A 21,932-nucleotide genomic window follows, 5' to 3' on the forward strand; every position below is an offset into this window, starting at 1 on the left:
ATATATATATATATATATATATATATATATATATATACAGTGGACCCCCGGTTAACGATATTTTTTCACTCCATAAGTATGTTCAGGTGCCAGTACTGACCGAATTTGTTCCCATAAGGAATATTGTGAAGTAGATTAGTCCATTTCAGACCCCCAAACATACACGTACAAACGCACTTACATAAATACACTTACATAATTGGTCGCATTCGGAGGTAATCGTTATGCGGGGGTCCACTGTATATATATATATATATATATATATATAGAGAGAGAGAGAGAGAGAGAGAGAGAGAGAGAGAGAGAGGAAGAGAGAGAGAGAGAGGAAGAGAGAGAGAGAGAGAGAGAGAGAGAGAGAGAGAGAGAGAGGAAGAGAGAGAGAGAGAGAGAGAGAGGAAGAGAGAGAGAGAGAGAGAGGAAGAGAGAGAGAGAGAGAGAGGAAGAGAGAGAGAGGAAGAGAGAGAGAGAGAGAGAGGGAGAGAGAGAGAGGAAGAGAGAGAGGGAGAGAGAGAGAGACAGAGAGAGAGGAGAGAGAGAAGAGAGAGAGAGAGAGTTAGTGTGTGTGTAGGATTATTAATACTAATAATATTGCTTGTAATTATTATGTATTATATTAGTGTATGTGACCTCTTTATAAGGGTTTGTGCTTCACTTTTTCACTTACTTCACTTGACAATAATAAGAGTTGTAGTCATGCAGTCTTCATCAACAATATTGTCATAATGCAAATTTTCTTTCTCTTGCACATTAATCTGTCTGGTATTACATGTAAACATTATTAAACAATTTATCAAATGGACTTAGGAAAAGTTAGAAGGATAGAAAGGGCAGGCTGAAGAGGGAGTATGAGAAGGGTAGAGAGGAAGATAAGAGAGAAAAGGAGGAGAGGAAAGAAAAAATAGGGGGAAAATAGATAAGTGAATAAATGGGGGGAAGAGAGAGGGTATGAAAGGGAAGGGAAAGAGGGGGAGAAGAGAAAGGGAGAGGGAGGTGAAGAGAATGGGAAGGGAGAAGAGAGAGAGAGGGAGGAGGGGAGGAAGATATATTTACTGGGGTAAGAGACCAAGGATGCAGTATCTACCTTTATCAAACAGAGTTAATTAAGACATATCTATAAATTATTTCATTTGGTAGCATGGAGCTGATGTAAACAGAAAGAACCGAGATGGACACACAGCATTAGATTTAGTGAAGGAGAGTGACCAGGATGTAGCAGACTTACTACGAGGTGATGCTGCCCTACTTGATGCTGCTAAGAAGGGCAATCTGGCAAGGGTTCAAAAACTCCTTAATCCAGACAACATTAACTGCAGAGACTCTCAGGTATACCAATAAATAGAATAAGTTTAACAAGGTATATAGAATATCATAAACATCTGTTTATGTCACTTCACTTATGATCAAAGATTTTGATAATGTTTTGCTCTCTGTCTATTACTCTTATGTACAGTATTATGAATCATGTCACCAAACATTTGCTTTTGAACTGTTCGGCAGAACTGCCCTTTATATTAAATTATATTGCATTCAGCTGTCCAGATCCTAAATATATGTTGTTGTAATATGCAGGGTCGCAACTCTACCCCACTGCACCTGGCTGCTGGTTACAACAACCTTGAAGTTGCTGAGTATCTCTTAGAAAATGGAGCAGATGTCAATGCTCAAGATAAAGTAAGTGCATTTCAAAAATAATAATTCTGAATATATTTCTTCCTGGAAGTCTAGTATTTTACTTTGTTTGTTAATGTGAAACTAAAATTTTCACAGATTTACTACATATCTCTTCTCATAATGGTTCTTGTATGTCTACTACCACTTACATCATTAACACCTTGACTGTCGCAACCCCAAATCCTGAGGTGTCTCCTGGTGTCGCAAAATTTAAAAAAAAAAAAAAAAAATTCTTATGAAATAATAGAGAATCTTTTCCCGATTGTAATGACACCAAAAGAACGAAATTTGATGGAAAACTGATGGAATTACGCTCTCACGAAGTTAGTGACCTCGGCGATATTTACGAATTGACAATTTCGCCCACTTTGAGCCCTATTTTTGGCTAATTCCATTGTTCCAATCAACCAAACTCATAGCTATTTCTTTAGAACTCCATTTTTTCTATCGACTGAGTACAAGAAACTGCCCATTTACCGATTTCAACTACCCAATAATGTGGTCAGAAATTTGCAATTTGGCCAATTTCACGAAAATTAAAAAATATGACAAATTCAAAATAGGGTCCAGAATGAACAGTGCAGACATTCCTGGCTCTAAAATAACATTTTCTTTGTTCATCAGTCATGTTTCCAGGCCCCTCTGATATTACTCTTGTGATAAATGACATGCCCATGCACTCGGCCCCAGGGCCAGACTCATGGAACTCCGTGTTCATCAAGAACTGCAAGAAGCCCCTATCACATGCTTTTACCATCCTATGGAGAGGGAGCATGGACACGGGGTCGTCCCAGTTACTAAAAACAACAGACATAGCCCTACTCCACAAAGGGGGCAGTAAAACAATAGCAAAGAACTACAGACCGTTAGCACTAACATACCATATCATAAAAATCTTTGAAAGGGTCCTAAGAAGCAAGATCGCCACCCATCTAGATACCCATCAGTTACACAACCCAGGGCAACATGGGTTTAGAGCAGGTCACTCCTGTCTGTCCCAACTACTGGATCACTACGACAAGGTCCTAGATGCACTAGAAGACAAAAAGAATGCAGATGTAATATATACAGACTTTACAAAAGCCTTCGACAAGTGTGACCATGACGTAATAGCGCACAAAATGCGTGCTGAAGGAATAACAGGAAAAGTTGGTAGATGGATCTATAATTTCCTCACAAACAGAACACAAAGAGTAGTAGTCAACAGAGTAAAGTTTGAGGCGGCTACGGTGAAAAGCTCTGTTCCACAAGGCACAGTACTCGCTCCCATCTTGTTTCTCATCCTCACATCTGACATAGACAAGGATGTCAGCCACAACACCGTGTCTTCCTTTGCAGATGACACCCGAATCTGCATGACTGTGTCTTCCATTGCAGACACTGCAAGGCTCCAGGCAGACATCAACCAAATCTTTCACTGTGCTGCAGAAAACAATATGAAGTTCAACAATGAGAAATTTCAATTACTCAGATATGGTAAACATGATGAAATTAAAACTTCATTAGAGTACAAAACAAATTCTAGCCACAAAATAGAGTGAAAAACCAATGTGAAGGACCTGGGAGTGATCATGTTGGAGGATCTCACCTTCAAGGACCATGACATTGTATCAATCGCATCTGCTAGAAAAATGACAGGATGGATAATGAGAACCTTCAAAACTAGGGATGCCAAGCCCATGATGACACTCTTCAGGTCACTTGTTCTATCTATTCTGGAATATTGCTGCACAATAACAGCACCTTTCAAGGCAGGTGAAATTGCTGACCTAGAAAATGTACAGAGAACCTTTACGGTGGCACGCATAACGGAGATAAAACACCTCAATTACTGGGAGCGCTTGAAGTTCCTGTACTCCCTGGATTGCAGGCAGGGAGATGCATGATTATATATGCCTGGAAAATCATAGTGGGACTAGTACCGAACTTGCACACGAAAATCACTCACAACGAAAGCAAAAGACTTGGCAGAAGATGCAACATCCCCCCAATGAAAAGCAGGGATGTCACTAGCACATTAAGAAACAATACAATAAGTGTCAGGGGCCCGAGACTGTTCAACTGCCTCCCAGCATACATAAGGGGGATTACCAATAGACCCCTGGCTGTCTTCAAGCAGGCACTGGACAAGCACCTAAAGTCGATACCTGACCAGCCGGGCTGTGGCTCGTATGTTGGATTGCGTGCAGCCAGCAGTAACAGCCTGATTGATCAGGTTCTGTGATCCACCATGAGGCCTGGTCACATGCAATATTGTAATAATTGTATAAATAATGTCAACCCATTCATGACTGCATATTAGAATGGCTAGTTGGACATTTATTGGAAAATGACATCATTTGTTTACTTTTGAACATCGACAAAAATCAAACATTTCCCCTACTTTGAGCTCCATTTCCAGGTTCTTTTCATAGTAAAGCCAATCAAAATCACCTCTGTTTCTATAATATGTTTCCCATTCTATCAAATGAGACCAAGAAAACGAGAATACAATAATAAATACTATACGAAAATAGACCACAAAGTTGGCATTTTAATTAAAAAAAATGGTTGGAATTTTTTTTTCTCATCATGCACTGCATGCTGCAGGATTTTTTTTATATGGTGCACACTGACCACACAGACCCATTCTCTCACATGTGGGCCTACCAGCTTTCTCCTGCTTGATTTGAAGCCGCTAGAATTTGAGTATATGTACTTCAAAAACGGTGGCTCCTAAGATGTATATATATGACCAAAACAGTCAAAGGATTAATAAACACATAGCATCTTCCTTTGCTTTTATCATAATTTGTTAATGATTTTAGGATCATGGACTCCATAGCCCACTCTCAGGCCAAGCCACCTCTTGATTTGTAAAAGAAGTACTGCATTACAGGAATAACAAATATATGTATAAAGAAATGCTTAAGACAGTAAAGATAATTTGTTTCCTCAACAAACTGGCTGTATCCCACGAAAAGACTTGAGTCCTGGATATGGGAAGTACAATGCCTGCACTTTAAAGGAGGGGTTTGGGATATTGGCAGTTTGGAGGGACTTCTGAACTGTTATATCTTAGTGCCTCTGCAAAGTAGTAATTATGTATGAGTGAGGTGAAAGTGTTGAATGATGAAAGTATTTTATTTTTGGGGATTTTCTTTCTTTTTGGGTCACCCTGCCTTGGTGGAAGACGACCGACGTGTTAAAAAAAAAATATACAGGAGAAGGGGTTGCTCCCAGCATTTTAGTTGCCTCTTAGAACATGCATGGCTTACAGAGGAAGAATTCTCTTCCACTTCCCCATGGAGATTAGAGGAAATGAAGAACAAGAACTACGTATTAAGAAACTGGAAGAAAACCCAGATGAGTGTGTAAATATATATGCATGTACATGTTATAAGAAGAGCAGAGTATATGGAGAGTAAAAGAAAGGTGAAGAGAGTGGTGAGAGAGTGCAAAAGGAGAGCAGATGATTGAGTGGGAGAGGCACTGTCAAGAAATTTTAATGAAAATAAGAAAAAATTTTGGAGTGAGTTAAACAAGTTAAGAAAGCCTAGGAAATGTATGGATTTGTCAGTTAAAAACAGAGTAGGGGAGTTAGTAGATGGGAAGAGGGAGGTATTAGGTAGATGGCGAGAATATTTTGAGGAGCTTTTAAATGTTGAGGAAGAAAGGGAGGCGGTAATTTCATGCACTGGCCAGGGAGGTATACCATCTTTTAGGAGTGAAGAAGAGCAGAATGTAAGTGTGGGGGAGGTACGTGAGGCATTACGTAGAATGAAAGGGGGTAAAGCAGCTGGAACTGATGGGATCATGACAGAAATGTTAAGAGCAGGGGGGGATATAGTGTTGGAGTGGTTGGTACTTTTGTTTAATAAATGTATGAAAGAGGGGAAGGTCCCTTTATATAAAGGGAAGGGGGACAAAAGAAATTGTGAAAATTATAGAGGAATAAGTTTATTTAGTGAAGGGATTCAGGGAAACCGGTTATTTTCATATAGTCGGACTTGAGTCCTGGAAATGGGAAGTACAATGCCTGCACTTTAAAGGAGGGGTTTGGGATATTGGCAGTTTGGAGGGATATGTTGTGTCGGCGGATGGATTTACGAAGGATGAGGTTAATCATAGAACTGATGAAGGAAAAAAGGTGAGTGGTGCATTGAGGTATATGTGGAGTCAAAAAACATTATCTATGGAGGCAAAGAAGGGAATGTATGAAAATATAGTAGTACCAACACTCTTATATGGGTGTGAAGCTTGGGTTGTGAGTGCAGCAGCGAGGAGGCGGTTGGAGGCAGTGGAGATGTCCTGTCTAAGGGCAATGTGTGGTGTAAATATTATGCAGAAAATTCGGAGTGTGAAAATTAGGAGAAGGTGTGGAGTTAATAAAAGTATTAGTCAGAGGGCTGAAGAGGGGTTGTTGAGGTGGTTTGGTCCTTTAGAGAGAATGGATCAAAGTAGAATGACATGGAGAGCATTTAAATCTGTAGGAGAAGGAAGGCGGGGTAGGGGTCGTTCTCGAAAAGGTTGGAAGGAAGGGGTAAGGAAGGTTTTGTGGGTGAGGGGCTTGGACTTCCAGCAGGCGTGCATGAGCATGTTCAATAGGAGTGAATGGAGACGAATGGTATTTGGGACTTGACGATCTGTTGGAGTGTAAGCAGGGTAATATTTAGCGAAGGGATTCAGGGAAACCGGTTATTTTTATATAGCCGGATTTGAGTCTTGGAAATGGGAAGTACAATGCCTGCACTCTAAAGGAGGGGTTTTGGGATATTAGCAGTTTGGAGGGATATGTTGTGTATCTTTATACGTACATGCTTCTAAACTGTTGTGTTCTGAGCACCTCTGCAAAAACAGTGATTATGTGTGAGTGAGGTGAAAGTGTTGAATGATGATGAAAGTATTTTCTTTTTGGGGATTTTCTTTCTTTTTGGGTCACCCTGCCTCGGTGGGAGACGGCCGACTTGTTTAAAAAAAAAAAAAAAAAAAAACATACATGTGTAGTGTGACTTGGTGTAAATAAAAGTAGCAAGATAAACCTGTTATCTCGCATGTTTATGAGACAGAAAAAAGACACCAACATTCCTACCATCATGTAAAACCCCCCCAAAATTACTGATTATAAAACATTTTAAGTGAAAATGTTGTTTATATAAACCTGAATAATAATATTTGCATGCAAAAAATCATACAAGTAAACTATAAAGACAATAAATACATGAAATAAATGAAATATTAACTGCACTTTACCTTTACTGAGTTTTACTGATGGCCTAAAAGGAAGGTAGAGAGATGTTATTGTTTGGAAGGGGTGTCACCTTCAATAAAAATATCTTGTAACTGCATGTCTTGTGTTTTTTCTCTTTTCTGTCTCTGTGCAGCAGCACTTGAAGATGATGGGGATTCATTAGCATTTGATATTTTTTCTCTGCTAAAGAAGCTGTCCAATGTTGTCTGCTTTGACGACTTTCCAGAAATGTTTCTAAAGTGGTCAACGACATTGCCATTGAACAGGTTGACGCTCCTATTCACAATAGTAATGTTAGGATGCCATTTTTCCACAGGCTCTGTGTTTGAGCCCAATGGTAACACAGTTCCTTAATTTCTGCAGTGGAAATGTTGCCCTTACTGCTTTCCTCCTCTGAAGAAGAAATTTCCTCAAGCACTTCTTGCTGCTCCTTGTGCAGGTCTTGAAGTTCTGTGGTGAGCTCATTCTTGTGATCCTCCACCAACTCCCCTACATCCTCATTGTCCATTTCCAAAGTCATGGACTGGCCCAGAGAAACAATATCCTTCAGTACAGGCTCTTGCCTCAAAACCCTCAAAATATCTGTCTGACACACAGTCTGGCCACAGTTTTTTCCAGGCAGAGTTCATTGTCCTGAAAGAAACTTTTCCCAGACTTTGTCTATTATCCTTAAACACTGGAGGATATTAAAATGGTTTTTCCAAATTTCCCTAGGGGTTAGCTCTTTCAGAGGTCATTTTGAAGTACCTTTTAGATAGTGCTTTTGTGTAAAGTTTCTTAAAATTAGAAATTACCTTCTGGTCCATGGGTTGGATAAGAGGAGTGGTGTTAGGGGGCAAGAACTTCACTTTAATGAAACTGTATTCATCCTCCAAATTTTCCTCCAAGCCTGGAGGATGAGCAGGAGCATTGTCCATTACCAGAAGTGCCCTTAATGATTATGTTTTTTCTGCAAGGTACTGTTTCACACTTGGGGCAAACACTTCACATATCCAGTCAATGAAGAACTGCCTTGCTACCCAAGCTTTACTATTATCCCTCCTCATTACACTGAGTACGTTTTATCACATTGTTTTTCTTAAATACTTTGATTTTCAGAGTGGTAGACTAGCAACAGTTTCATTTTGCAGTCCCCACTATCATTACCACACAACAAGAGTGTTAGTCTGTCTTTCATGGACTTGTGTCCTTGTAATGATTTTTCTTCTTGTGTGATGTAGGTTCTCTTAGCCATTCTTTTCCAAAAGAGGCTGGTTTCATCACATATAAAAACTTGTTGAGAAATAAATCTCTCAAATGTCTACATAGGTTTTAAATTATCTAACAAACTTCTCAGCCCCATCTCTGTTAGCACTGGCAGCCTCCCCATGCCTTACTACACTTTGAATCCCACTCCTCTTTTCAAATCTGTCAAACCAGCCCCTACTTGCCTTACGTTCATTACTTTCAGCACTGTTTCCCAGGGAGTCTCACCTAAGATCGCTATATAACTGCTTTGCTTTTTCACAAATTATTGTTTCAGAAACACTGTCACCAACCAATTGTTTTTTGTTAATCCACACTAACAAAAGTTCTTCCATTTCTTCAGTTATCTGTGACCTTTTCACAGCAAGAATTTTCACTCCTTTTGCCACATCAGCCCCTTTTATTGCCTCTTTTATTTTTCAATATGGATGATATAGTGGATTTTGCCATACCTTATTGAGTGGCCAGGTCTGACACGTGTTCCAATTTCCCAGTTTGCAGCAAGTTCTTTTTTCACTGCTTTCCTTTCAGACTTGTTTGGATCATTACTCTTTTTTGGGTCCATGATTACTGTTATGCAGACTATTGTATTATTGTAATTTATGAATAATGTGAGTTCATTCCTAAATGCATATTAGACTGGTTGGTAGGATGAGTGACATCATGTGTGTACTCTGGAATATTGGCAAAAAATTGAACATTTCTGCTACTTTGAGCTCAATTTCAAGCTACTTTCAGTCCAGAATCATCTCTATTTCTGTAATATATCTTCCATTCTATCAAATGAGACCAAGAAACTGAGACTTAAACCATAAAAATCATATGAAAATGCACAGCAAATTAAATGTTTTAAACCAGAAATGTGGTTGCAGTTTTTTCCCATTATGCGCTGCTTGCTGCAGGATATTTTTTAATACGGTGCACACTTTCTGCACAAACCTATTCTCTCATGGGCCCAAATTTACTGCTCACAGCTTATCTGAGTGAGCTGAGCTCATGGTGTAGAACTATGGGACTGACCCTGGCTTCAAAGCAGTAGAACTACAGAACTGGCCTTGAAAGGGTTAAATGTTGTAAATTACGATATTACAGACATTTTCATTAATCCATTTTTAAACTCGGTGAGCAAGATATGTCGATGGCAGTAAGCATAATAATAATAATAATAATAATAATAATAATAATAATAATAATAATAATAATAATAATAATAATAATAATAATAATAATAATCACTCTGGGGTGCTTTACAGATGTTTTTTAAATTATATCAGAAATATGCTATGCATCATATAAAGAAAATATATACAATCATAGCAAAACAAACATAATTGTAAGGTGTGGTAGGCTACCACACCTGATTTCCTACAATTAATACTACTCACCTGTCACCCTGCATTGAGACTACAAATATTTTAAAATAATGAGTGTACTGTATGTGCATTTTACTTTTTTATTGTTTTTTATGCCTAGTTCTATTGCTAACTTAATATATGATAGTGTAAACATATTATCAGGCATTTATATGCATTTAAAAGTGAAAGAAAGGGTGAATCACTTAACGACGGTAGCCTGGAACCTAACCTGCTGTATAAGCCAGGCTCTCCTGTCCCATATACATAGTACCATATAAAAAAAATGATGTATGTAATTTGGGTAATTCTCTCCATAGATTTTCTCATTCTGCTCACCAGGCCGAGTAGTGCTTCCCTTCCCCACCCTCTCACCATTCTTACTGAATAAATGTCCATTATTCTTACCTAACTAATGTTTTCCAAACTTTTATTAAAGGATGAGTGCCTAATTTATATAAAATTTTTTTTTTTTTTTTTTTTTTTTTTTTTTTCAACAAGTCGGCCGTCTCCCACCGAGGCAGGGTGACCCAAAAAAAGAAAGAAAATCCCCAAAAAGAAAATACTTTCATCATCATTCAACACTTTCACCACACTCGCACATTATCACTGTTTTTGCAGAGGTGCCCAGAATACAACAGTCTAGAAGCATACACATATAAAGATACACAACATATCCCTCCAAACTGCCAATATCCCAAACCCCTCCTTTAAAGTGCAGGCATTGTACTTCCCATTTCCAGGACTCAAGTCCGACTATATGAAAATAACCGGTTTCCCTGAATCCCTTCACTAAATATTACCCTGCTCACACTCCAACAGATCGTCAGGTCCCAAGTACCATTCGTCTCCATTCACTCCTATCTAACACGCTCACGCACGCTTGCTTAAAATATTCCAATTTCAAAATAGGGTTCAGAATAAACAATGCAGGTATTCCTAGCACTAAACTAAAATACCTGCATAAAATATTTGAAGAGCATATTCAGTCACTTAAGATGATTTTGTTTGGATTAACCCTACACGTTGATAAAGAAATGTGGCTTTCTTTTTACAGTGTTAACATGTTGAGGGGTCCAGGTGATGGTGCCTCACTGGAAAGCAGAGAGGGCTTAACCCTTTCAGAGTCCAGAGGCCAAATTTCAAAGTGTGCACCAGGGTCCAAGAATTTTCAAAAAATAATTTTGTTATTTTTTCTTATGAAATGGTAGAGAATCTTTTTCTGAAGGTAATAAAACAAAAAGTACGAAATTTGATGGAAAATTGACGAAATTATGCTCTCGCGAATTTTGATGTGTCAGCGATATTTACGCATCGGCGATTTTGCTGACTTTAACTCCCATTTTAGGCCAATTACATTATTCCAGTCAACCAAATTCTTAGCTATTTCACTAGTATTACTTCTATTCTATCGATAGAGTGCAAGAAATCGCCAAGTCGGAAATTGGTAATTTGGCCAATTTAATGCAAAGTTTAAAATATTCCAATTTCAAAATAGGGTTCAGAATAAACAATGCAGGTATTCCTAGCACTAAACTAACATTTCCTCTGTTCATTAGTTACATTTTCAGGCTTTACAAATGAATTCCATTTTGATTTTTTATTCACATAATGAATTTTTATTCAAACCAAAAAATAGAAGATTTACTGTTATGCAATATTGTAATAATTGTATAAATAATATCACCACATTTGTGAATGTATATCAGACCCACCACCTGGCGTGTATTAGACGTGTGAGGTCATTTGTTTACTCTTGAACATCGGCAAAAATTTAACATTTCCGCTACTTTGAGCTCAGTTTCAAGCCATTTCCAATACTAAAACATCTCTATTTCTGTAATATATCTTCCATTCTATCAAATGAGACCAAGAAATTGCAAATACAGCTATAAAAAACATACGAAAAAACACTGCAAAGTCGCTATTTTAATTGAAAATTATGGTCTCATTTTTTCCTCTCGTTATGCACTGTGTGCTGCAGGATTTGTTTTATGTGGTGCACACATACCACATAGATGTATTCTCTCATATCTAGGCCCAAATTTGCCACTCACAGCTTATCAGAGTGAGCTGAGCTCATGGCGTAGATCTGCGGTTTGGACCCTAAAAGGGCTAATATGGCATAAGCTGTGGTGGCCTGATAATCCCCATACATAGATGAAGCTCTCTCTCAATATTTTTCATTGCCTTGACTTTATGAAATGCATTTGTTTTTGGTATACTGTATGTTCCTTTGCTATAGGTGTGGTGAGTTCCTGTGTGTGGTACAATTTGGTAAGGAAATGTGAATTTTATTTTTATGCTATTTACGTGTAGCTAGTTGATAAACCTCCCTACCTCTAATGCAGAGGAGTGGGCCCATGTTAACCCTCCCTCCACACTTGAAAGTCTTCAAGTGGCAACTAACAGAATGTTAGGTAAGATAAACTGTATTATTTTTATATACAGTAGTAAAATTAATAAAATTGTTTGGCAAATTTGGTATCTAGAACATAATCCTATTTTTTCCACGTGTTCTTCACATCATTTAATTATAGATATTTTAGATAGGACCCCAATTTTCAGAAATTTAGATCTTCGCATTAATGGACAGTTTACTGTACTCATAATGACGTGATCTGTTGAACAAGATCAAAAAATTTCTGAAGTTTCTCATCAAATTCATTACAGGGTGGTCTCATTCCTCTACACAATGCCTCCTCTTATGGACATCTGGATATTGCAGCTCTCCTCATTAGATTCCAGACAGCTGTAAATGCCACAGATAGATGGGGCTTCACACCTCTTCATGAAGCAGCTCAGAAGGCTCGCACTCAACTCTGTGCTCTCTTGCTGGCTCATGGGGCTGACCCTTACCTCAAAAATCAGGTCAGCTGCTTCTGGTTTGCTCCTTGCTTGTACGTACTCACCATGTATATTGGTAATCTGGGACTAATTGTTTAATGTGAACCACAGAGGAGATGCTATGGTAAGTATGGTCAAGTAAGAAGCTGTGAGGATATTAGCAAAAAATCTACTTGCAAATTTTATACCCACTTTACCTGCAATGATCAGCAAGCTGACACTCTTATAGTTTCTATTATGTTACTTCCCTTGCTGTTGTACATGGTGCTAGTTTTGGTTTCATTCAGTCTTTTAATAATTCCTCGATAGTACTCTGTATTATCTTCGTGTGGGTTCCATATATTATACTATTCACTTGGCCTGGTGTCTGGCTACACTTTTTTTTTTTTTTTTTTTTTTTTTTTTTGGTTGATGACCTGATCAGTCAGGTTGTTGATGCTGGTACTGCAGCTCTAAGTCAAGCAAGGTACCACAGCTCAACTGAACACAAATGCCTTGAAGGAACATGTCAAATTTCCTCTTCACAACAACAGAAGAGATGAGCTTTCTATCCTTAGCTGCCTTAAAACCTGGAGCAGATTTTTCTGTCTTGAAAATGTATGTTTGTTGAGGCATCCTTTTCCAGAACAGGGATGGTGTCATATGACTTAAAGATCTCCCTTGACAAGTATAACTGTTTTCTGTGATCTGCTGTTTAGAGTGACATCTAAACTCATATCTGCATGCCTCTGCAAGGACAGTAATAGTATGAATGATGGGGTCACCTTGATGCTCTCTGTCTCTCTTACTTTCTTCATATTCTGCACACACTGTCTTATCTTAACCTTATTAAACAAGCACTGCAACTTGTCACTTTCATGTATGGTGGGTCTACTTTAGAGCATATTCCTGTACTGAATGAATGCAGTTGAGGTGAGTTTCCAGCATCACAGTATTGAGGTTGTGAATAATTGCAACTATCTAAATGCCAGAGATGGCTCTAATTTCTTTCTACATCTGAGTATTCTGCATAGCTAACATTAAAGTGCCACACTACTGAGGCATCACTGTCAAGCTATTTAATTAAGCTTCTCTTGGACCCAGATTCTTCTTGTGATTAACCATTAAACTGTGTTATAACCAAGAATAGAATTTTCTGTGTATGTGGCAAAATATTAAAATAAGAATTTTTTTCTTACAGTTTGAAAGGATTAATTTTTCCTAGTAGAAAATAAAAAAGGAAAAAAAAATAGTGTGTTGAAGCTGGTAAAAAATGACCACTCATCAACAACAGCAGTGTAAATGTGCCAGCAATGTTTACATGTAAAATTTTTTTTTAACCCTTAAACGGTCCAAGCAGATCAACGTTCAAATTCGTAGTGCTACAGAAGTAGATCTACGTTTTTTTACATATTTTCAAATATAACAAAAAAAAAAAAAGGTAGATAAAAGTTTTTTACACGTTTTCAAATGTAAAACAAAAAAGATCTATTTTTTTTGCATACTTTCGGATGTTGAAAAAACGTATATATACGTTTGGACCATTTAAGGGTTAATATGCTGGCTGTCTCCCACTGAGGCAGGGTGACCTTCTCCCCCCCCAAAAAAAAAAGAAAACTCACTATCATTCACACTATCATTGTCTTTACAGAGGCATGCAGATCCAACAGTTGGGATGTCACTCCAAACACAATATCCCAAACTCCTCCTGTAAAGTGCAGGCATTGTACTTCCCACCTCCAAGACTCGAGTAAAACTAACTGGTTTCCCTGAATCCCTTTACAAAATACTACACTGCTCAGACTCCAACAGCTTGTCAAGTAACAAAAACCATTCTTCTCCATTCCTATCTAATATGCTCACACATGCCTGCTGTATGTCCAAGCACACAAGGCCTATTTTAACCCCTCCCTCCATGCTTTTCTAGGATGACTCCTACCTCTCCTTCCCTCCACTACAGATCTTATACACCCTCCAAGTTATCCTATTTTGCTGCATCCTCTCTAAATGATCAGACCATCTCAACAACCCCTCCTCAGCCCTCTGAATAATACTTTTAGTAAATCCACACCTCCTAATTTCTGCACTACGAATTCTCTGTATAATATTTACACCACACATTACCCTTAGACAAGACATCTCCAGCCTCTTTGTCACTGCAGCATTCACAAATCATGCCTAACACCCATACAAGAGTGTTGGTACCACTGTACTATCGTACATTCCCTTCTTTGCCTACATGGATAACATTTTTTATCTCCACAGATACCTCGGCTCACCACTCACGTTTTTTTCTTCATCAGTTCTATGGTTAACCTCCTCCTTTCGACAAACCAGCCGCATCCTACCAAGGCAGGGTGGCCCAAAAAGAAAAACAAGTTTCTCTTTTTAAATTTAGTAATTTATACAGGAAAAGGGATTACTAGCCCCTTGCTCCCTGCATTTTAGTTGCCTCTTACAACACGCATGGCTTACAGAGGAAGAATTCTGTTCCACTTCCCCATTGAGATAACAGGAAATAAACAAGAACAAGAACTAGTAAGAAAATAGAAGAAAACCCAGAGGGGTGTGTATATATATATATATACAGTGGACCCCCGGTTAACGATATTTTTTCACTCCAGAAGTATGTTCAGGTGCCAGTACTGACCGAATTTGTTCCCATAAGGAATATTGTGAAGTAGATTAGTCCATTTCAGACCCCCAAACATACACGTACAAACGCACTTACATAATTACACTTACATAATTGGTCGCATTCGGAGGTAATCGTTATGCGGGGGTCCACTGTATATATGCTTGTAGTAGGTTGGTAGACAGCAACCACCCAGGGAGGTACTACCGTCCTACCAAGTGAGTGTAAAACGAAAGCCTGTAATTGTTTTACATGATGGTAGGATTGCTGGTGTCTTTTGTCTGTCTCATAAATATGCAAGATTACAGGCATGTCTTGCTACTTCTACTTACACTTAGGTCACACTACACATACATGTACACGTTTATTTATACACACTCATCTGAGTTTTCTTTGATTTTTATCTTAATAGTTCTTGGTCTTATTACTTTTCCTTTTATATCCATGGGGAAGTGGAATAAGAATCTTTCCTCCGTAAGCCATGCGTGTTGTAAAAGTCAACTAAAATGCCGGGAACAATGGGCTAGTAACCCCTTTTCCTGTAAAGATTACTAAAAAGAATAAGAAGAAAATTGTCAAAGTGGGAAGTCTGAATGTGCATGGATGTTGTGCAAATGATAAGAAAGAGATGATTGTGGATGTTATGAATGAGAAGAAACTGGATGTCCTGGCTTTAAGTGAAACAAAGCTGAAGGGGGTGGGAGAGTTTCAATGGAGAGGAATAAATGGGATTAGGTCAGGGGTTTCAAGTAGAGTTAGAGCTAAAGAAAGAAGAGTAGCAATAATGTTGAAGGATAAGCTATGGCAGGAAAAGAGGGTCTACAAATGTATAAATTCAAGGATTATGTGGAGCAAAATAAAGATTGGATGTGAAAAGTGGGTTATAGTAAGCGTGTATGCACCTGGAGAAGAGAGAAGTGTAGAGGAGAGAGAGAGATTCTGGGAAATGTTGAGTGAATGCGTGGGGAGTTTTGAATCAAGTGTGAGAGTAATGGTGGTTGGGGATTTCAATGCTAAAGTGGGTAAAAATGTTAAGGAGGGAGTAGTAGGTAAATTTGGGGTGCCAGGGGTAAATGTAAATGGGGAGCCTTTAATTGAGCTATGTGTAGAAAGAGATTTGGTAATAAGTAATACATATTTTATGAAAAAGAGGATAAATAAATATACAGTGGACCCCCGGTTAACGATATTTTTTTACTCCAGAAGTATGTTCAGGTGCCAGTACTGACCGAATTTGTTCCCATAAGAAATATTATGAAGTAGATTAGTCCATTTCAGACCCCCAAACATACACGTACAAACGCACTTACATAAATACACTTACATAATTGGTCGCATTCGGAGGTAATCGTTATGCGGGGGTCCACTGTATAAGGTATGATGTAGCACGTAATGAAAGTAGTTTGTTAGATTATGTATTGGTGGATAAAAGGTTGATGGGTAGGCTCCAGGATGTACATGTTTATAGAGGGGCAACTGATATATCGGATGATTATTTAGTTGTAGCTACAGTTAGAGTAAGAGGTAGATGGGAAAAGAGGAAGGTGGCAACAACAAGTAAGAGGGAGGTGAAAGTGTATAAACTAAGGGAGGAGGAAGTTCGGGTGAGATATAAGCGACTATTGGAAGAAAGATGGGCTAGTGCAAAGATGAGTAGTCGGGGGGTTGAAGAGGGTTGGAATAGTTTTAAAAATGCAGTATTAGAATGTGGGGCAGAAGTTTGTGGTTATAGGAGGGTTTGGGCAGGAGGAAAGAGGAGTGATTGGTGGAATGATGAAGTAAAGGGTGTGATAAAAGAGAAAAAGGTAGCTTACGAGAGGTTTTTACAAAGCAGAAGTGTTATAAGAAGAGCAGAGTATATGGAGAGTAAAAGAAAGGTGAAGAGAGTGGTGAGAGAGTGCAAAAGGAGAGCAGATGATAGAGTGGGAGAGGCACTGTCAAGAAATTTTAATGAAAATAAAAAAAAAATTTGGAGTGAGTTAAACAAGTTAAGAAAGCCTAGGGAAAGTATGGATTTGTCCGTTAAAAACAGAGTAGGTGAGTTAGTAGATGGGGAGAGGGAGGTATTAGGTAGATGGCGAGAATATTTTGAGGAACTTTTAAATGTTGAGGAAGAAAGGGAGGTGGTAATTTCATGCACTGGCTAGGGAGGTATACCATCTTTTAGGAATGAAGAAGAGCAGAATGTAAGTGTGGTGGAGGTACGTGAGGCATTACGTAGAATGAAAGGGGGTAAAGCAGCTGGAACTGATGGGATCATGACAGAAATGTTAAAAGCAGGGGGGGGGATATAGTGTTGGAGTGGTTGGTACTTTTGTTTAATAAATGTATGAAAGAGGGGAAGGTACCTAGGGATTGGCGGAGAGCATGTATAGTCCCTTTATATAAAGGGAAAGGGGACAAAAGAGATTGTAAAAATTATAGAGGAATAAGTTTACTGAATATACCAAGAAAAGTATACGGTAGGGTTATAATTGAAAGAATTAGAGGTAAGACAGAATGTAGGATTGCGGATGAGCAGGGAGGCTTCAGAGTGGGTAGGGGATGTGTAGATCAAGTGTTTACATTGAAGCATATATGTGAACAGTATTTAGATAAAGGTAAGGAAGTTTTTATTGCATTTATGGATTTAGAAAAGGCATATGATAGAGTGGATAGAGGAGCAATGTGGCAGATGTTGCAAGTATATGGAATAGGTGGTAAGTTACTAAATGCTGTAAAGAGCTTTTATGAGGATAGTGAGGCTCAGGTTAGGGTATGTAGAAGAGAGGGAGAATACTTCCCGGTAAAAGTAGGTCTTAGACAGGGATGTGTAATGTCACCGTGGTTGTTTAATATACTGTACTTATAGATGGGTTTGTAAAAGAAGTAAATGCTAGGGTGTTCGGGAGAGGGGTGGGATTAAATTATGGGGAATCAAATTCAAAATGGGAACTGACACAGTTACTTTTTGCTGATGATACTGTGCTTATGGGAGATTCTAAAGAAAAATTGCAAAGGTTAGTGGATGAGTTTGAGAATGTGTGTAAAGGTAGAAAGTTGAAAGTGAACATAGAAAAGAGTAAGGTGATGAGGGTATCAAATGATTTAGATAAAGAAAAATTGGATATCAAATTGGGGAGGAGGAGTATGGAAGAAGTGAATGTTTTCAGATACTTGGGAGTTGACGTGTCGGCGGATGGATTTATGAAGGATGAGGTTAATCATAGAATTGATGAGGGAAAAAAGGTGAGTGGTGCGTTGAGGTATATGTGGAGTCAAAAAAAGTTATCTATGGAGGCAAAGAAGGGAATATATGAAAGTATAGTAGTACCAACACTCTTATATGGATGTGAAGCTTGGGTGGTAAATGCAGCAGCGAGGAGACGGTTGGAGGCAGTGGAGATGTCCTGTCTAAGGGCAATGTGTGGTGTAAATATTATGCAGAAAATTCGGAGTGTGGAAATTAGGAGAAGGTGTGGAGTTAATAAAAGAATTAGTCAGAGGGCAGAAGAGGGGTTGTTGAGGTGGTTTGGTCATTTAGAGAGAATGGATCAAAGTAGAATGACATGGAAAGCATATAAATCTATAGGGGAAGGAAGGAGGGGTAGGGGTCGTCCTTGAAAGGGTTGGAAAGAGGGGGTAAAGGAGGTTTTGTGGGCAAGGGGCTTGGACTTCCAGCAAGCGTGCATGAGCGTGTTAGATAGGAGTGAATGGAGACGAATGATACTTGGGACCTGACGATCTGTTGGAGTGTGAGCAGGGTAATATTTAGTGAAGGGATTCAGGGAAACCGGTTATTTTCATATAGTCAGACTTGAGTCCTGGAAATGGGAAGTACAATGCCTGCACTTTAAAGGAGGGGTTTGGGATATTGGCAGTTTGGAGGGATATGTTGTGTATCTTTATACGTATATGCTTCTAAACTGTTGTATTCTGAGCACCTCTGCAAAAGCAGTGATAATGTGTGAGTGTGGTGAAAGTGTTGAATGATGATGAAAGTATTTTCTTTTTGGGGATTTTCTTTCTTTTTTGGGTCACCCTGCCTCTGTGGGAGACGGCCGACTTGTTGAAAAAAAAAAAAACTAAAAACCATGTATATGTAGTGTGACCTAAGTGTAAGTAGAAGTAGCAAGATGTACCTGAAATATTGCATGTTTATGAGACAGAGAAAAGACACCAGCAATCCTACCATCATGTAAAACGAATACAGGCTTCCGTTTTATACTCACTTGGCAGGACGGTAGTACCTCCCTGGGCGGTTGCTGTCTACCAACCTCTTACCTATATGGTTAACCTTGTCCTTCATAAATCCATCTGCTGACAGATCTATTCCCAAATATATGAACACATTCACTTCTTGCATACTCCCTCCAATGTGATATCTAATTTTTCTTTACCTAACTTGTTTGATACCCTCATCACCTTACCCTTATCTGTGTTCACTTTCAGCTTTCTTTCTTTACTCACCCTTCAAGACTCGTCCACTAACCTTTGCAACTTCTCTTTAGAATCTCCCAAAAGCACAGTATCATCAGCAAAAAGTATCTGTGTCACCTCTCACTCTCACGCCTCTCTCCTACACCCTAGCATTTACTTCTTTTACAACTCCATCTATAAATATGTTAAACAACCATGGTGATATTACACATCCCTGTCTAAGTCCTACTTTTACTAGAAAGTAATCTCCCTCTCTCCTACACACACTAACCTGAGCCTCACTCTCCTCATAAAAACTTACAGCATTTAGTAACTTACCACCTATTCCATATACTTGCAACATCTGCCACATTGCTCCTCTATCCACTCTATCATATGCCTTTTCTAAATCCATAAATGCAGTGAAAACTTCCCTACCTTTATCTAAATATTGTTTAAGATATTTTCAAAATTTTCAAGAAAACTAAATGTTTGGCATTCATTTTGAGTTTCTCTTTGTAGGAAGAGCAACTTTAAACTTAATGGTCCAAGTTGGACCGAAACATCGTCATAAGTTTCAGTCATGTACGTGTGGGTTATTGGTGTATTGTTCCACTCATAGTATTGTGCCTTTTTTTTTTTATTTAAAGTAAAGTAGGTAGACAAAAGCATAACTATACTATGTAACTATACTATATTTCATATTCTGTTTTTATTTTACAGTACAGTATATTTCTTTATGAAATCAGATTTCATTATGCACTGTAAAACAAAATATCACATGTTATTGTCTGTACTCTTGACATGGTGTTTCTTGTAAACATTTTCAGGGAACAAAGTAAAGATACACAATATTAGATCAATGGAGAAAAGTTTATACTGTTTTTATATTTTATTAGAATAATTACTTGTTCTAGGAGGGTCAAACTCCTCTTCACCTAGCAACAGCAGATGATGTAAGAAGTTTACTGCAAGATGCTATGATGAGTCAGCCCAGTCTAACACCTGCTAGTGGAGGAATAGCTCCTCCACCAGTGTCTCCTTCATCACCCAAACCTCCAGGCACACCTTCCAAAGCAGCCTCACAGTCAACAGTGTCTCCAGCACCATCTTTAATATCCATCAACAATATTGGGGCTGAAGGTATTTCTATTAATGGACTGAAATGCATTATAATATTTTACTTGAGTCTATGGTGTTGGAAGAAAGTTGCTAAATGCAATAACACATTAGTATTGTAATACAGTCTCTCCTCACTTAATGATGTACTCATTTAACAACCGCTCGGACTTATGACCAGTTCTCTGACCAATATGCATACCTAAGTAAAGTGTATGTATATTAGAGCTGGTTTCCTCTGTTCTGTTTATCACAATATACAGTACACTACTGTATAAACATTTAAAAATATACTAAAAATTTTATAAATGGTGCAAGGGTGACATTAAAACAATATCTTAAGATGGTTGACACAAACCCACTACCAGTATAGTATGCTCTTTACTTAACAAGCAATTTGTTTACCAACCTACTCTTCGGAATGGAGCTCTGTCGCTATCTGAGGAGAGACTGTATAATGAAATGAATATTGAAGGAGACAGGAATCAAAAGTTTTAACATGATTAGTGAAGGGATGTGAGGGATGACTGGGTAGGTATTGCATGTGCTTACTTGTTTGTAATTATCTAATTTTATAGCTACAGGAAGAGAGTTGTTAATAGGTCTCATCCTCAGTATTTAGTTTGTCATGTAATTTTAATTTTCAGTGGTTGTATCACATACTACCTACCTTTTGGCTGTTATTTCAGCAAGCTTTTTATCACATTATTTGTGGAGAAGTGCTTTCTCATGTCATCAGATTTTTTCTTGACTTAAAGGTGGGGCATTTTTGTTTTTCTTACTTGTGGTACTAAGAAGTCCTTGTCATTTTTTTTTTTCAAATTTAGTATATGCTTTTATGATCTTAAGTGAGTTTATCATATCTCCTATTTTAATCTTTTAGCCAACCTGGGAATTTTTAGTGTTTTTGAATCTGAAGAACTCATCTTTTTTCTCACCTCTGGGAGCAGTTTTGTAGCAAGTCTTTGGATTTTTTGTGATTTATCTATGAGTATGGTAACTCCCAGAACTAATTTCTTTTTAACACTGACCATCTCTCACTGAGTCAGGGTGACCTGAAAAAGAAACTTTCACTATCACTCACACTATCACTCATATCTGTGCACCAGAGACGCACAGATACGACAGTTCAAATGTCCCTCCAGACATCAAATACCGTCACCCCCTCCTTTAGAGTGCAGGCACTGTACTTCCTATCCCATGACTCTGGTCTGGCTAACCAGTTTTCCTGAATACCTTCATAAATGTTACTTTGCTAACACTCCAGTAGTACATCAAGTCACAAAAAACACTTGCCTCCACTTCTATCTAACATGCTTACACATACTTGCTGGATGTCTAAACCCTTTACACACAAAACCTCTCTTATCCCCTCCCTCCATCCTTTTCTAGGATAACTCCTACTCTGCCTTCCCTCCACTACCCCCAAGTCATCCTATTTGGCCCCCATCCTCTC

At 38.4% G+C, this 21,932-nt stretch overlaps 1 protein-coding gene across 3 annotated transcripts in view; it reads left to right on the plus strand.

Annotated features, from left to right (window-relative positions):
• Positions 1 to 21,932, plus strand: part of Tnks (tankyrase) — a 102,546-nt gene that overhangs the window by 43,868 nt on the left and 36,746 nt on the right. For all 3 annotated transcript variants that reach the window (XM_053788345.2, XM_053788352.2, XM_053788358.2), the window contains exons 12-15: positions 1,135 to 1,323; positions 1,570 to 1,671; positions 12,172 to 12,369; positions 20,275 to 20,500. In XM_053788345.2, coding sequence (XP_053644320.1) covers positions 1,135 to 1,323; positions 1,570 to 1,671; positions 12,172 to 12,369; positions 20,275 to 20,500 — 715 coding nt within the window. The remainder of the gene's footprint in view (positions 1 to 1,134; positions 1,324 to 1,569; positions 1,672 to 12,171; positions 12,370 to 20,274; positions 20,501 to 21,932) is intronic.

Source organism: Cherax quadricarinatus, chromosome 31 (assembly GCF_038502225.1).
Source record: "Cherax quadricarinatus isolate ZL_2023a chromosome 31, ASM3850222v1, whole genome shotgun sequence".
Classification (NCBI taxonomy): domain Eukaryota; kingdom Metazoa; phylum Arthropoda; class Malacostraca; order Decapoda; family Parastacidae; genus Cherax; species Cherax quadricarinatus.